The sequence below is a fragment of the Pseudoliparis swirei genome, chromosome 16 (assembly GCF_029220125.1).
Source record: "Pseudoliparis swirei isolate HS2019 ecotype Mariana Trench chromosome 16, NWPU_hadal_v1, whole genome shotgun sequence".
In the NCBI taxonomy this organism is placed as follows: Eukaryota; Metazoa; Chordata; class Actinopteri; order Perciformes; family Liparidae; genus Pseudoliparis; species Pseudoliparis swirei.
The window spans coordinates 5,416,355-5,434,050 of NC_079403.1; the positions used below are offsets into that span (position 1 = coordinate 5,416,355).

Genomic DNA, 17,696 nt, shown 5'->3' on the forward strand with positions numbered 1-17,696 from the left:
GAATGCATTCAGTCTGCTAATTGTGAGCTTCTCTTAAAAGCCTTTTTCCAACCACGAAGCACAAAGTGCACATCTCTTATGTAAGGAGGAGGAGGAGGAGGGGGAGGAGGAGGAGGAGGAGGAGGGGTATTAATGGAATCACTTAATATGTGACTGTGAAGTAGCTCATACGGAGCGGCGCCATCCGTCGCCTTCAAAGCAGCGTCTTCCTCCTCGGAGGTTCCCGACGTGTGAGCTTTGGGACAGTTTTTTTTAAAGTCTTTAGGTTTTAAGAAGTTAGAGATGGGGTTTCTACCTGAACTTTCCAAAGCGCCTCAGATACGATTGCATTTCAGGGACAACGAGCAAAAGATATGACGGAACATTCAGAAATAAACTCCGAATTCACGATTAAAGTTGAACATTTATGAGGAGAAAACTTTTATATTCTCTGAGATGAAACTAGCACAAAGTAGCACAATCTGTTAAAAACTCACACAATAGATCCACGGAGAGCCACTGAACTGGTAAAGTCCCTCTTGATGGGAGTGGCAGTTACATATCTGCTAGCATTTTCTCGAAAAATTAAGATATTGTCTCAAATATCTATTTAGAATATAACTAAACACATCAAATGTTGAAAATTAGATTAGATTTTACTTTATTCATCCCTAGAGGGATTTATTTTTATTTTTACAAATATACAATACAATGAACTACAATAGCAGGGTATGATGCATTTATCAATTTAAATAATAAAATGTTTAGAATTGTCGTATAATTATTGTCTTGTAGCTCCAGGAAGGGCACAGAGTCGATGTGTGTGTGACTGTGAAGATATTTATGACATAAGTTTCACCGCGTAGTTTAGAGAGAAGCTCGTGGTTTTAATGTCGGCTCATACGTTCACGATCTCCAGAGGATCCGACTGACGTTGAACATCTTCTAAATCGTCCTCCGGCACAATGAGGTTGATTATTTTCTGGGTTTTTTCGACAAATATATTCGACGGATTTCCACGATATTTAGTATAATTTCTTCATGGAGGCCAGAGGATGATCCGTAATGATGTTGGTGATCCCCTGACTTTCTATCCAGCGCCACCATGAAGTTCACTTCTGTAGTTCTGAGTGAAATATCTCCACATTTTGATACTGACATTCATGTTCACTACAGGATGAATCCTAATACATTTATGACAACTTAACTCTTCATCTCGGTCCATCAGCAGGTTTTTACGACCAAATACCTTAAAAAACGAATAAACTATAAATATTCCTCCAAGGTGCTCTTTGTGTGTGTGGTTCTGGTTATCATCTGTTAGCTATGCAATAAACTAAAATGGTGGAAGAAACAGGACAATGTGTCACCTCAGCTTGTTAGCGTTGTCATCGAGAGCACGACGTCAGCATTTAGCTCAAAGCACGTTCAAAATTCAATTGAGTTCTGGTAGAAAATTGGAAAATCTGGCATGCAACGCACAGAGAGATCATCATTGTGTCAGCTTCCCGTGACACTGGGTTAATGTCGCGTCCGTTATCTCCCAATTGAGTCTGCAGACTGTGGAAAGGGGGGGGGGGGGGGGGGAAGCGCGAGCGTCATTTCTTTATTTCCATCTGCATTTAAAAAACTCGCAGAGTGACGGAAATAAAGAGAGCCGCCACTGCGTCACGCCGGGTTTAATGGATTGTCCGTGTGCAGGGGCGCACGCCACGCGAAGCAGCTGAGGAGATAAAGCCCCACCCCACCCCCGCAGTGACTCATCACATAGCAAAGAGATGGAGCCGCCTCCACCCCCACGAAAAATAAAACAAAAAGTGAAAGAATGAAAAGGCGTTCGTTCGTTCGCGGCTCTCTCATGAATATTCTAATTGGCGGCGTTATCTCTGTGATGATTATTAAGTGCGGTGGCCACCGGGCTCCACTCCGGGCTAATGTAGTGGAAAGAGAGGGGGCTGTGAGAGCTTTCACGGGGGTCTCTTTGTGTCCTCACGCGCTCATAGACCTCATGTGTATCGTAGCGGTTTGTTCTTCCTGAGTGTCGAGGTGGTTCTGGTGGTGGTTCTGGTGGTTTGGTGACAGCATGTGAGCCATGTGCTTCGGCAGCCTCATGCAAATATAAAATACACATCCCATCCTGCACATGTTTCTAATCCCTTAATAACAGTTTTTCCGCTGCATTGCTCATCTCCACTGCTGGCTGCACCCCAGCAGCCGCTCCACAGCAGCGCTGCGTTCCTGTAGTGAACCGACGGCAGAGAAGCGTGCGCTCCTCTGAGAACGCCATGTGGACGGACGTTGGTGTGCATGTTCAGAAAATCAGCCCTTGGTGTCCTTCGCATTTCCCCCTATATCTTAAAAAAAGATGTTGTGCAGAATATCAGTAGAAACTGGAGATGAGCTCATAGAACAATAGACGCCACGCTGCACGAGGCCGAGGCATTGTTCCGCTGCGGTCATGTCGCGCATCACTAGATCGCCTTTTGTTAGTTGTCTCGAGGCTTCTGTCCCCGGTTGCTGCTTCAGCGGAGCGAGCCCTGTGGGAGGCGTTAACGTGCGGCATCACGTTGATTCGTCTGGACTACACACACACGATTGTGGGTCAGCATGCAGAATAACACACAGCAGCACACGATAACAAACAATAGCGGATGATAACACACGATAAGGCATGATTAAACACAATAATGCACGATAACACTCAATAATGCACGATAACACAAAATAATACACGATAACGCACGCTAACACCCAATAGCGCACAATAACACACGATAATGCATGATAACACCCAATAACGCACAATAACGCACGATAACACATGATAATGCATAACACACGATAATGCATGATAACACCCAATAACACACGATAACGTACAATAATGTACAATAATACACGATAACGTACAATAAGGCACCATAACTTTAGGAGACGCCCTCTGCCGTCTCATACAACATGAGCCAGAGTGATAATGTGTTGTTTTTAGAGACGGGAGGACGTCAGCCAGAGCTCCGTCGCGGCTGAACTGTATTCAAATGTTCTTCTTGTAAACACCTGCGGTCACATGAGAATTTGTAATTCAAAGCAATCTATCATTTGAAGGAGGGAGGGAGGGAGGGGGGGGAGGGGTACTGAGAGATGCGTGTGCACGTGTGTGTTTTTGTTTTTCCTCCCAGTCACTATAGTGACAGCTCTATCAGCCCCCCCCCCCCCCCCCCCGCTGGGTGCTGTTTTCCTTCTTTACAGATCATCACTTTCACCAACCAGTCCCCCAAAAAAGAAAGAAAGAGAGCAGAGCGTGGCCCCGGAGGCCGGCGGGATGGAGCCCGTTGTCCCCGCAGCGAGGCTGAAGTGTGTGTCCTCTTCCCCGCAGCGAGGCTGAAGTGTGTGTCCTCTTCCCCGCAGCGAGGCTGAAGTGTGTGTCCTCTTCCCCGCAGGCGTTTCGGCCCAGCTGACAAACACCCGCCTGAGGAGGAACACCTCGGTGGGAACTCCCTTCTGGATGGCTCCGGAGGTACAGTAACAAAACGTCCCGCCGCCTTGTCTCTTTCCCACGCCGTTAGCCTGGAGCGGATCCCAGTGGGGGCCACAGTTAGGAATCACCAGGGAGATGACGCCGTCACACACAGCGGCTTCCTGTCGACGAGCGGCTCCGTGCTCCGGCGGCTCGTAGACTGACACAATATATAGGGGGGGAAACACAGGTGTACGACATCAGACAGTAACGAGACGAGAGTGGCTGAGGGCAGGTGCAGGGAATTAAACAATTAAGACAGAGAAGACACAGAGGAGACATAGGAGACACGGAACACAGGAGACACAGAACAGGGTGTTCCAGTTACTGGCGTTCACCTGCCTGACCTTTAACCTCACCGAAGTTGTCACGCACGAACAAACAAACGAACGGAAGGATTTAGAAAACATTCAAAACGACGCTGCGTTTGCACATTTCTGCCTGATTATAGTGTCGATAAAACAACGTTGACACACAGTTTACTCAAACGAAGCTATTCAATTCACTTTATTTTATTCAGCCCAATATCAGAAATTACAAATTAGCCTCGGAGGGTTTAATCATCCGTACCACATACGACCTCCCTGACCTTTGACCTCACTTTGCTATGTGTGCCGCATACTGTACAGTAACACCACTTCTGTTTGCAGTTTCCTCCGTCGTTATTCGGGCCTTTTATACCTTTATTTATTAGTGGTTGTGGAGAGAGTAAAGTAAAGTGCCCCCCCCCCCCCCCCACACACACACACTGGAGTGGTTCAGTTGAGCCCTGCTGGTGGTTTCCTCTGGGCCCTGATTTGTTCCTCCGCAGGCAAATTTTCACAAATCCGCCGTGAACATTTTTCCATGAGGTTTTGCATGACTTTTGCAAATTCGGCACCGGCGTCCACGTGACGCGGATTTCAATCTCATTTGGGTAAAACGCTCGTCCGGCTGACTCTCGGGTCGAGAGCGTAGTCGGTCCCGAAAGGTTTGTTGAGTTTGCAGCGAGATTTGTAAACGAGGATCGATTTCAGAAGATTATGATCATCACGGGAGCAACTGCTGGCTGAGTTGTGGCGTAAGTTGTGTCACATCATGTTGTTTCAGACGAGCTTTATTTGTGTTGACTTTATTGACGTTGGTGATTCAGGTGTTGTGAGTTTATATTCGGCTTTTTGGGGGATATTTTGGTCATTTAAAGTGACATTTAATTGCAGAAATAGTCGATATGAGGGCTGATTCAACACAGATGGTTTTCTTTATGTTTGGTATTACTGTTGTTTTGTTTTCTATCGCAAAGTGCATATGCGTGTGTGTGTTTTATTATTATGAGCAATCTGGTTATGATTTGTCTGTTTACATAAGACAATGCCTTTTGGGGATTTGGAATACACATTATATTGCTTTCAGACAATTGACATTAATGGTGAACATTTGCTAGTGTGTGTGTGTGTGTGTGCGTGTGCATGTGCGTGTGTGTGTGTACACATACCTCCCACTCAAAGATGATTCCTATTGTTGATTGGGTACAATGCTGCCCTCAGGACATTGATGATCGACTGGGAGTGTGTCCGTGTGTGTGGGGGCTTTTGTGTGTATATGTGTGTGTGTGTGTGGGCTTTTGTGTGTGTATATGTGTGTGTGTGTGTGTGGGCTTTTGTGTGTGTATATATGTGTGGGCTTTTGTGTGCATTTATGTGTGTGTGTGGGCTTTTGTGTGTGTATGTGTGTGTGTGGGGGGGGCTTTTGTGTGTGTATATGTCTGTGTATGTGTGTATCTGTGGGCTTTTGTGTGTGTTTGTGTGTGTATATGTGTATGTGTATATGTGTGTGTATGTGTGTGTATGTGTGGGCTATTGTGTGTGTATGTGTATATGTGTATGTGTGTGTGTATGTTTGTGTATGTGCATATGTGTGTATGTGTGTGTATGTTTGTGTATGTGCGTATGTGTATATGTGTGTATGTGTATATGTGTGTGTATGTGTATGTGTGTGTGTATGTGTGTATGTGTGTGTATGTGTGTATATGCATGTGTGTGTGTGCACTATATTGGCCACAGCAGACGACGATGACACTGTTTATTGGTTCTCTTTGATGTTTTGATACGGATGTTTTGCTCTCTCTCGCGTGTGTTCACGGTCTTACGAAATACACAAACAAATCACACGTGAATATTGACTCCGTGATGAGGAAGTCGGTACGACCTTCCTCCAGAAGGACTCACCACGCCGCCCCGTGCTGCTTTCGGGCCGAAGAGGAAGTGTCTCCCTGCGTAACACTGGCTCTCCGCTGCAGGTCATCGCCTGTGAGCAGCAGCTGGACTCCACCTACGACGCCCGCTGTGATGTGTGGTCCCTCGGCATCACCGGCATAGAGCTGGGAGATGGAGACCCCCCCCTCTCCGAGCTCCACCCGATGAGAGCGCTTTTTAAAATACCCAGGTGAGCCTCCGTCACCTACGCACCTCTCCATCGTCATCGTCGGGCGGGGGGGGAGGGGCGTGGCCTCGACCCGAATGCGTTTTTACACGACTTCACTTTTAATGAATGACCTCATGGTCAGAGACTCACACCTGCGTGTTTTGAGTTCTCACTCACACGACTGTGGTGATGTCATCGCATCTTTTTTCATCACCAACCAGCAGGGCAGAAAACGACCGAACCACAAATACCATTTTTTTAATACATATATTTGTACCAACAACTACAAAATATAATAATATACATAACATAAAACAATTAAAATAGCGATGCACTAATGTAACCGTCACACATGGTGCAGCTTGTGAAGGTGGAGTCATGTTCAGCTTCTCTAAACTTGATTTCCATCACACACGTTGGCATTTATCTGCGTATTTGTGATTTATATGAATTTTCCAAAAGAAATAAAAGAGTACAAAGAGCGATAATTGCGTCGAGAAGAAGTTTAGAGGAGCAGTTTAGTGAAGGCCCTCACAGCAGTCGTTTTCTCTTTCTATACAGACTGGCAGTATTTATTTGATGTGAAATGGCTTCTACCTGAAGCCTTTCCTCCCGTTCCTCCTGCGTCGTCGAGGCTGAGAGTAAAAACACGCCTCCCCTGATCTGTGCCTTTGGATTTTTTTAGTGGGCTGAAGGTGAAAAAGTCATTTTTATATCGTCTCTGGGTTCCAGTGGGAGAGCCGCGTGAGCACTTACAGACGCTTTGTCCATCACATGCCCTGAAACACACACACACACACACACACACACACAGCTCCTGTGACACAGCCGTCCTGGGGGCCAGCTCTGGGGGTCGACGTCACACGGCTTCCTCTGAATCTATGTGACTGCTGCGGCCGGAGCTCCAGGCCGTCTGGTCACACTCCCCCACCCCTCCTCTCTGATTCAAACACACACACACACACACACACACACACACACACACACACACACACACACACACACACACACACACACACACACACACACACACACACACACACACACACACACACACACACACACACACACACACACACACACACACACACACACACACACACACACACACACACACACACGTCTCATTTAATTTAGGGTAACCATGCACTATCAAGTAGAGACAGAGCCTCATATTCTACGTGTTCTACTGTGTCTGAGAAATATCATGCTGCTCTGTGGTTGTTGTTGTTGTTGATCTTGTTGTCTTCACAGACACACACACACACACACACATGTGTAGTGTTCCTACAACATGAAGTGTGACGCTGTTTGTTTTAATGGGAGAAGTGGGGACCAGTAGTGGATGCAGCGTGGCAGCAATTCATATTTCTCACTTTTTAGCCATCTACGAGGTTTAAAAATAGCACATTGGTTTCTGGACATATATACAGGGGCGTCACTATGGTAGTTACAGCATGTGGGTATATATATATTATATATATATGTAGAATATATCTGTAGTTGTTAAACATTGTTACCTCCTTACATTTAGGTTTACTTGAGGTAAATGAAAGGGAAACTTAGAAACTGTCTCCAGCAAACAAGAGAATTCAAAATGCAAGAAATAACAATCGACTTCTCTCTATTCTTTGCATTAATATATATTATTATAATGGTTTTTTTCTCATTCAATGGTATATTTGACAGTGAACTAGTTCATTTCTATCTCAGTGATAATGTCCAAATGAGCATACAATATCAATATGACCCTGAAATCCTGTCTAACAATAGATATCCAGGGCCCCAAAAAAGAATTCAGGACATAACGGAATAAAGCGCTCCCGTTGGGGCTCAGCCCCCCTTCTTTGAATCCTATAAACGCATATAACATCTCCTATGTATACACAGTACTATACATATATAAAGCCGACGTTGACGTTGACTTATATCCGTCTGGACATTCACCACCTCGACATAAAGTCACAAAGAGAAAGATATTAGTGAAAAAAGTGAAAAATAAAAAAGTATCTAAAAGAAGTCAAATCCTGCTCAAGGCGTCAAACTGGAACACGATAAAAGATGAAATAGCGCCCGTCTTATTATGCAACATGTGGGAAGATTTAAGTTTTTATCCTTCATTACGTGCAAAGGAGAAGATTTAAATGTGCCTCTCTCACTCGACAGAGGGAGAACACAATCGTTCCCTTCAGTAGGAGGAGTACGACAATACATCCTGATGTCTGCATCCGGGGAATTAAACTATCTAAATAGTTATAATTTAAGTGTGACTCATCCTGTTTGTTTTATTGGAAAGGATTTTTTTTTTTTTTTAATCGTCACATTAATTAGCAGAATAAACCCCAAATAAATGTGTGACGCTCCATCTACATGGGGGTGTGGTTTGATGAAGAGGAGATGCGTTTCCTCCCATTAGACCAGGGGTCCCCGAACTTTTTCCTGTGAGGGCCGCAGAACTTTTCCCTTCTCTGATGGGGGCCGGGGTCAGTGTGACGATCGCAGGGGAGCCTAAATGTAAACAATTATTGTTTTCCAGAAAGCCACACATAACCAAATATTAATGACCCTTTCCGGGATCTTCACAGAAAAAAAAGTCTGGAAAAATATATAACACTATTTATGAAATAAATAATAACAAATAACTAGGACTAGGGAAAAAGGTCCCTAGAACGTGGAATTACAGCATTTATCTCCGTTGTTTCATAAACATAAAGATTTGAACATCTGGCTGCATCTCTGGTAGCGAGTGTGGAGTCACGCTCTCGCTGCATCGCTCCGCTCGGCCTCTCGGCCTTTTGTTCTCCGGCCCCGCCGGTGTAAAAAAAAATGAGAAAAAAATCTCATCTCATTTATTCCATTCATCTTCTTCTCCTTTCACAGAAACCCTCCTCCTACTCTCCACCAGCCTGAGCTCTGGTCCGCCGACTTCAACGACTTCATCTCCCAGTGAGTGAGGAGGAAGCCTCGGAATAATCAATGATTACACCGAGGGAGCAGAGCCACAACTTCATTGTACTCTTCCTCCTCTTCGTCTTCTTCTTCTCTTCCTACTCCTCCTCCTCCTTCTTCTTCTTCTTCTTCTTCTTCTTCTTCTTCTTCTTCTTCTTCTTCCTCCTCCTTCTTTTTCTTCTTCTCTTCCTCCTCCTCCTCCGTCTTCTTCTTCTTCTCTTCCGCCTCCTCCTCCCTCTTCCTCCTTCTTTTTCTTCTTCTCTTCCTCCTCCTCCTTCTTTTTCTTCTTCTCTTCCTCCTCCTCCTCCTTCTTCTTCTTCTTCTTCTTCTTCTTCTTACTCCTCCGCCTCCTCCTCCCTCTTCCTCCTCCTCCTTCTTTTTCTTCTTCTCTTCCTCCTCCTCCTTCATCTTTTTCTTCTTCTCTTCCTCCTCCTCCTTCGTCTTCTTCTTCTTCTCTTCCGACTCCTTCTTCTTCTTCCTCCTCCTCCTCCGCCTCCTCCTCCCTCTTCCTCCTTCTTCTTCTTCCTGCTCCGTCTTCCTCTTCCTCCTCCTTCTCTTCCTTCTCCTTCTTCTTCTCTTCCTCTTCCTCCGCCTCCTTCTTCTTCTTCTTCCTCCTTCTCCATCTTCTTCTTCCTCCTCCTCCTTCTTCTTCTCTCCCTCTTCCTCCTCCCTCTTTCTCTTCCCCCGCCTCCTCCTCCCTCTTCCTTCTTCTTCTTCTTCTTCTCTTCCTCTTCCTCCTCCTCCTCCTCCTCCTTCTTCATCCCCTCAGATGTCTGATCAAGGACTTTGAGCATCGGCCCAATGTTCTCGACCTGCTGCGTCATGTGTTCATCAAGCAGACGGTCGGCCGAGAGAAAATACTGCAGAAACAATTGATGGAACTTATTGATCTGAACCAACAAATCGGAGTCATTGATAAAACAAGGTACTGTTGTCTCCACTGTCGCGGTGTGTACCTTTCCTTCCCCCAACACCTCACATTACTCTACCATCAAAGTGTTGTGGTTGGCTTTATATGGGCGGCTGCAGCTTAGCCACAGCAGACGCTATGATCCACACGACGCTCCTTCTCTGGATGCTTTACAAGTCACTCCGGCAGAGATCTTCACTCAGGGTGCCGGCCGCACCGCGCAGGTCACATGACCCGCACTGCTGGTCCACGAGGTGTGTTTTCGGAAATGTTAATCCTATTTCTTTCATTTAAGCCATCATGGAAAGACAGACCGCGGCACAGACAGTAATGACAGGTAACACTTAGGATATAAACGTATAGATATGTATAGATATGTAGAGATAGATATGCTACGTTAGGAGTAGATGGTAGTTCACAGCGAGTTGCAGTCGTGGTCCCACGTGCCGCCAACCTCCCATCGGGAACATCGTTGTCTCGTGAATCTCGTTGTCACGTCGTTATCGGGTCTGTTTGTACCGGTAATCGGATGTAATGGAACCGAACCTCGTGCCGTGTACACGTCGCACGCATTGCTCAGCGAGAGCTGGTTGTGGCTTCTGTGAGTTGTAGGCATGAACGCATCCACACGAAAAGAGGAGGCCACATGAAGACACAGAGCGACCCCGATGAGGTGGACGACCTCGCCACCCTCGAAGTTCTCGATGAGGTGAGAACGTCGACGAATGATCATTGACACGTCTTTATTGTTTATCCCAATAACAAAACAACAAGGCTTGAATTGGACCAATAAAGTGCAATAAGTCGAATACAATTGATATGATATGATATGATATGATATGTACCTTTATTCGTCCCACAGTGGGGAAATTTCAAAAATCACAGCAGCGGTGCACATCAGAACATTAATAAAAAATAATTATAAAACACAAAACTAAATACTAAAAAATGAATGAATAAATTAAATAAATTAAATAAATTAAATTAATTAAATTAAAAAGTATTACTTATGTTAATGTAACAAACCGTTCTCCCTACTGGTTTGGAATAAGTCGTAAACACAGGAGAGACGTTGTATTTTCTATCAAGCTTCCGTATTTTAACCAAAAGCAATAAGAGAATCTAGTTACAAATTGACGGAGCAATCTCCATCTCCAGATGAAGGTGGTGTGACGTAATCAAAAGTTCTATTCATATTTTAAATTGGCCGCAATGCATTAACGTCCGAGCGACATCTGCAGTGCTCCTTATAAACTAGTATTTTCATCCATTCGACACATTTCTGTAAGCGACAGTCGTGAAGATTGCATCCCCGGTATGCTAATTGTACAATAGAGTACTGACATATAGACACGACGCAAGGCCTTCCCCCCTTCGCCGCTTTTAACTCAAACATTCATCATATTTCCCCCCCCCCCCATTTTTGGGTTTCACTCGTAACGTTTCGCACGCGTGTCGTTTTCAGAACACGGTCACCGAGCAGCTCCAGAGTCGCTACGGGCGAGATCAGATCTACACGTGCGTGGGAGACATCCTCATCGCCGTCAATCCTTTCCACAAGATGGAGATATACACTCCGGAGGTGTGTTTCTGCCTCACCTGCACACCAAACACGGACCCTCTTGCTCTTGTAGTGCCTCCATAGAGAGTGTATTGGAATGAACCCCCCCCCCCTCTCCTCTCCTCTTCGTAGCACACCAAGATGTACATAGGAGCCAAGCGTACGGCGAACCCGCCGCACATCTTCGCCGTGGCCGACGTCGCCTACCAGTCCATGGTGTCCTATAACACGGACCAGGTAACGTGGTGGCGCAGGATTATCATTTTAAAGCATCCCGAGGCTTTATTATCGACTTTAAAATCGACTTGTTTTGAGAAATCCAGAGGTAAAAGTCAAAAGTTGTGTCGTCACGTGAAAAACATCCTCGTCGCGAGCGAATTAGATCGATTTAATGTGAGCGGCATCTGTTTATTGTTTATTTATGTTGTAAATATTTCAACAATCTCGTGTGCAGTGCGTTGTGATCAGCGGGGAAAGCGGCGCTGGGAAAACGGAGAGCGCTCACCTGTTGGTGCAGCAGCTCACCGTTCTGGGAAAGGTGAGTGACGAGAATCCAGAAACACACACACGGCGTTTCATTCAACGATCACGGGATTCATGAAGAAGTCTCAAAGCATCAGGGTGGATATTTTTTTCTTGAAATACGACGTTTACGTCAGAAAGTCATCTCACCGAGAATGCACAATTCCAGGTATTTGATTGGTCGACAGGGTGTCTGAAAAGATGTAAAAGGATCATTATAAGTAAAACGTTTTAATAAAATATATAATAACATACGGGCGGAATATGGAATATGGGCGGGGGGAATATTCAGAGATTAAAGTCACTTTTTTTGTTTGTTAAACAAAAGATGCAAAAAGTGCTAAATGTATTAATTATATTACTCGTTATGAAATAAAACAAATTATTCCAGCAAATCTATAACGTCAAAGAATATCCACGTTTTATTTTCTTGTAAATTTGAGTCCCACTTTTTTCCCCGCTGTATTAATAAACCATTTTTCACTCAGGCCAACAACCAGTCGCTGCAGGAGAAGATCCTGCTGGTCAACAGTCTGGTGGAGGCGTTCGGCAACGCCTGCACCGCCATCAACGACAACTCCAGCCGCTTCGGCAAGTACCTGGAGATGAATTTCACCTGCGGAGGAACCGTGGTCGGAGCGCAGATCTCAGAGTACCTGCTGGAGAAATCCAGGGTCATCCACCAGGCAGTGTAAATATCACTCACTTCCCTTTTTCTCTAGGATATTTCATTTCTTTCCAAAAACTTTTTTTTACTGTAATAGACTCCGTCTCCCTTTCTGTACACCTCCACCTTCTCCATTCGAGAGCGCCGTGCCGCCAAACCCCCCCGCACTTCAGTCACGGCCGATCTTTTCTTCTCATCGCGTGTCCGGGGAGTGGACCGGTTTCGAGGGGGGGGGAGGGGCGGTCCCGTTTTCCTGTTTGATCAAAGATTGTGTCGCCCGTGTTCTTATTGGAGCTTCAAAGGCAGGCTGGAGTATTTCATTAGGAATCAGACACGCGGTCCGGAGAGTTTGATTTGGCAGCAAGCATCGAGGGTAGCTCCTCTTTTCTGATCGGATACTCGTTTTAAGGCGCTCCAGCAGACATCGCATTACTTTTGTCGGTACTGTGGAGCCCCTTACGTCACACAATGCATTGGGAAACATAACGATGTCCACACGGGGCTTATTCACCAATATAGTCCTTAGATTTGATCTGAAAGAGAGTTTCAAAAATGAGTTTCTGTCGGATTCTTAAAACCACAGAATCGTCCTGGTAATGAGGAATCTCATTATCCGTGCTAGTTGATCCTAATCAGCAGGTAATAGCCCCGCCGGTCCTCGTAGAAAACAATAACAAAAACAATGTCAAATTGCTGTGTCAAATAAAATGAGAGTAATTATAAATGATAATAACACTTGCCTTGGCCCAATGTCAGCTCCCATCAGCTCCAGCCCCCCCGCGACTCTGGATGGGATAATCGATTGCAGATGACGGACGGATGCGAATGTGATTGTCATTTATATAACATGTCATCTATAATATCAGTCTGCTCTAGAGACGCGTGGATTCTCTCATGAATCCCAAAATAAGAAACACATTCGTGGATATCGTTGCGTAATGTCCGTGGGCTTTTTTGAGGCATTCTTTAAAAAAAAGATCTCGAGCTTTTTTCAGACCTGAATAGTCGAGCTCCGTCTGTGTGCGTCTCCACAGAGGCGAGAGGAACTTCCACGTCTTCTACTACATCTACGCCGGCCTGGCCGACAGGAAGAAACTCGCCCACTACAAGCTCTCCGACAGCAAGACGCCAAAGTGGGTTTGACGTCGCTCCGGCCTTCCTCTTCAAACACCGTCATTTCCTTCTCACTAACGTCCGACTCCCTCCCCCGAGACCCTCCCCCGACGCCCACCGTCTTTGCGTCTTCTTTTTCGACTTGCAGGTATCTGAACGAGCAGATTAAATTAGGGCCTGACATCGTGAGCAACACCTTCTACAAGGAGCAGTTCGATGCGGTGGAGCAGTGTTTCAAAGTCATCGGATTCACCCTGGAGGTAAAATAAATAAATAAATACCGCAATAATTACTTAAGCTTGATCCTAATATGAATACAGACGGGCTCTCACACACCTGTATTACACATGTAGCGTATCAGAGGATAACGAAAAGACAACACGTCTACTAATCCATACACAACATTTAAAACTAGTGTATTAGTCGTTCCTTATTTCCACTATACACTCAAAAAACGATTCAAGCACTTCTTAGAGGTGACACATTTAAATATTGTTTGATACATTTAAATAAATCAATTACAAAACGAAGATATTTATTTTGAATGGGTGTAACACAAAATGTATGAATACTTTCATTTATTAGATTTATTTAGGTTACACTCACAAAAACGATTCAAGCCCTTCTTCGAGGTGACACATTTAAATATTGTTTGATACATTTAAATAAATCAATTACAAAAATAGATGTTTATATTTAATGGGTGTAACACAAAATGTATGAATACTTTCATTTATTAGATTTATTTAGGTTTGATGGTGTGCATATCAACTCAAAATAAATGTGTTTCATTGAGGACTACCCTTTGCGCATGCGCCTTCTGAAAATCAGTTGTTTGCATGAGGTGAACACACTTTCAGAGCTCTATGGTGGTGTAGTGGCTAGCACTGTCGCCTCACAGCCAGAGGGTCGTGGGTTCAATTCCCAGTCCGGGCGTTCCTTCTGTCTGGAGTTTGCATATTTTTTTAGTTAGTTAGTTTATATTTTGAGTTGGACAAACACAAATTAATTTAATTTAATGAATATCGTTATTTTATTTTAGATGTATTTGATACAAATGAGTTGGACTAACTTAATTACATTTTATTGCACTGATGTGCTAAATTTGAGTTGGAGTTGCATATAATTATTGGATGGAAAACCTGCCAACAATTTAATTGAGTTCATCCAATGAGTCATTTCTTTGAGTGTATAGTGCTCGTGGTGGAGCACGAAGCTGCAGTCAGCCGATGGCATTGTGGAGGCTAATGAGGCCCGCGGTACTGATTGCCTCTGGGATCCGCACGTCAAAAGCATTTATCCTGTAATCACTTGGCAGCACCGGAGGAACAACCTCCTCCGACTGAACGTCTTGCATGAAATCACAGTGGCTGTCTGAAGATGATCTTTGAGCAAAGGTTATCTATTTTTGAAATTGTCAGACATGTTTGGCCTCGAGGAGACTTTCAGATTGATTGAGCACAAAGACGCATGAAAACTTTACTTTATTTGAGTCTTTCGTCGTTGGTGCAGAGTGACAAAACCGTAATAAAAGAAGCTATGGTGAAATGCTAACTTTTAGCTTTTAGAAGCCAACATAGCTCTAGCTAAATGCATATTTTTAGCTTTTAGAAGTTATCATAGCTCATTCTAGCTAAACTGAGCTTGTTAGCTTTTAGAAGCTAACATAGCTCATTCTAGCTAAATGCACCCTTTTAGCTTTTAGAAGCTAAGATAGCTTTAACTTAATGCATATTTTTAGCTTTTAGAAGTTATCATAGCTCATTCTAGCTAAATGCACCTTTAAGCTTGAACCCTTGTGCCTTCTTGGTCATCTCATCTTGACAAATATCAATATTACCTTTTTTTCATCTTGACCCGATTCAATGTTTAACCCTCCTGTTACCTTTATATTTACTAACATATTTTACCCTTTGGGTTCAATTTGACTCCAGCAATTAAAACCTCCAGAAAATTATTAGAATTAATATTGTTTTCCAAGTTTAAGTGTGAGGCACTTTATGTTTGTTTGTTGACTACCGAAAGAACACCGACATTAAACATTGAATGGGGTCAAATTAATCCTAAGGCGGGGGGGTATATGATTTTCGTCAAAAATGAAAAAGCAAAACACAACCTAAGGAGCTAACATAGCTCATTCTTGCTAAATGCACCCTTTTAGCTTTTAGAAGCTAACATAGCTCTAGCTAAATGCATATTTTTAGCTTTTAGAAGTTATCATAGCTCATTCTAGCTAAATGCACCTTTTAGCTCTAAGGAGCTAACATAGCTCATTTTAGCTAAATGCACCCTTTTAGCTTTTAGAACCTAAGATAGCTTTAACTTAATGCATATTTTTTGATTTTAGAAGCTAACATAGTTCATTCTAGCTAAATGTACCTTGAAGCTTTAAGATGCTAACATAGCTAATTTGAGCTAAATGCACCTTTTATCTTTTAGATGCTAACACAGCTCATCATAGCCAGCGTGTCTTTTTATTTCAATTAAACTACTGTGATTGTGGTCGTCAACATTCACGTCCTATGTACATTTGATAGTTCAATTGAAATATATTAAACTAGATTACAGTGCTTGAATTGAGATTTTTATTTTAGAAAGTGGTAGAACCATTAGTATTCATAATGCTCCCAATTGGGAGCCCTAATGCATTCAAATGTTCATGTTGGAGTGTGCAGATTACTAATTCGAGCCACTAATAAAAGTAAAATTAAGCTAGCGTCTACTTTCATTCGAAAACATGCAAGTGATAAAAGCCAAATCTCTGCACTCTAAGAGCTGTCCAATTAAAGTACGACTAATAGATAATATATGAATAATCAGTTTGATTACATATAGCAGCACCGGGGGTTATTTGATATGAACGTAACATGAATCCCTGTCCCCTCCTGCAGGAGCTGGGCAGTGTTTACAGCACTCTGGCTGCCATCCTCAACTCGGGCGATATCGAGTTTTCTGCGGTTGCCTCGGAGCACCAGACCGACAAGAGCGACATCTCCAACACCTCTTTCCTGGACAACGGTGAGAGGAGAGAGAGAGTCTGAATATCCTCTCCTACACTCCTCTCACTCTTCTTCTCCTCCTCTCCAATAAACTATTATTCTGAAATCCGTCATCCACGCAGAGGCATCCTTACCAAAAACCCATGTGCAGTGTTTATATTTATAGTGATGAATCGTTATAAATGTCGATGTCTTTACCGATTGGTAATTAATAGTTTATAAACATGACGTAATTGATGAAGAGGCGTTCTTCGTCACTTCCACACGCCTGCAGGTTTTTTTCTCTTCGTGCATTCGATGTTAACTTTTCCCGAATGTCCCCTCAGTGGCGTCGCTGCTGTGCATCCGCTCGGACGAGCTCCAGGAGGCCCTGACCTCGCACTGCGTGGTGGCCCGCGGGGAGACCATCGTCAGGCCCAACACGGTGGAGAAGGCGGTGGAGGTGAGGGACGCCATGGGCAAGGCGCTCTACGGCCGCCTCTTCAGCTGGATCGTCAACCGCATCAACGCGCTGCTGCGGCCCGACAGCCCCCTCGGGTGAGCTGTGAGCTCCGGGTGCCGATGTGACCCGGCTTGTTAAAAAAAAAAAAAAAAAGCATTTCAATAAAGCCGCCCCCCCCCCCCCCCTTTCCAGAGAGGAGGAGAACGGCTTGAACATCGGCATCCTGGACATCTTCGGGTTCGAGAACTTCAAGAAGAACTCCTTCGAGCAGCTCTGCATCAACATCGCCAATGAGCAGATCCAGTTTTACTTCAACCAGCACATATTCGCCTGGGAACAGGTGAAGACCCCCCCTCCCCCCCCCTAAAACACCTTCCGAGTGCTCCAGAGCACTTTGTGTGCATTTCTCACCTTGAAACTACCTCATTTGCATCTAAATAGTGATAACATGACATCGTTTGTCACCGAGAGAGACGGCGAGGGTGGAAATATTTCCGCCGTCTTTATTTACTGGGAGAAAGGAGGTTGGCGATTCGACCCCTCGTGCGCTCTCGCGGGTGTTTTTTTGTGTGCCTCGGGGGGGTGCTACATGTTAAATGATTTGGTCTCACCCGTGGAGACGAGCCATAAATCA

At 44.4% G+C, this 17,696-nt stretch overlaps 1 protein-coding gene across 8 annotated transcripts in view; it reads left to right on the forward strand.

Moving 5' to 3' along the window:
- myo3a (myosin IIIA) overlaps positions 1–17,696 on the forward strand; it is a 51,681-nt gene that overhangs the window by 17,003 nt on the left and 16,982 nt on the right. For all 8 annotated transcript variants that reach the window (XM_056434465.1, XM_056434467.1, XM_056434466.1 and 5 more), the window contains 15 exons: positions 3,420–3,496; positions 5,775–5,920; positions 8,780–8,845; positions 9,618–9,773; positions 10,054–10,095; positions 10,371–10,467; positions 11,224–11,340; positions 11,452–11,556; positions 11,774–11,857; positions 12,330–12,532; positions 13,543–13,641; positions 13,770–13,881; positions 16,513–16,639; positions 16,947–17,157; positions 17,255–17,402. In XM_056434465.1, coding sequence (XP_056290440.1) covers positions 3,420–3,496; positions 5,775–5,920; positions 8,780–8,845; positions 9,618–9,773; positions 10,054–10,095; positions 10,371–10,467; positions 11,224–11,340; positions 11,452–11,556; positions 11,774–11,857; positions 12,330–12,532; positions 13,543–13,641; positions 13,770–13,881; positions 16,513–16,639; positions 16,947–17,157; positions 17,255–17,402 — 1,790 coding nt within the window. The remainder of the gene's footprint in view (positions 1–3,419; positions 3,497–5,774; positions 5,921–8,779; positions 8,846–9,617; positions 9,774–10,053; positions 10,096–10,370; positions 10,468–11,223; positions 11,341–11,451; positions 11,557–11,773; positions 11,858–12,329; positions 12,533–13,542; positions 13,642–13,769; positions 13,882–16,512; positions 16,640–16,946; positions 17,158–17,254; positions 17,403–17,696) is intronic.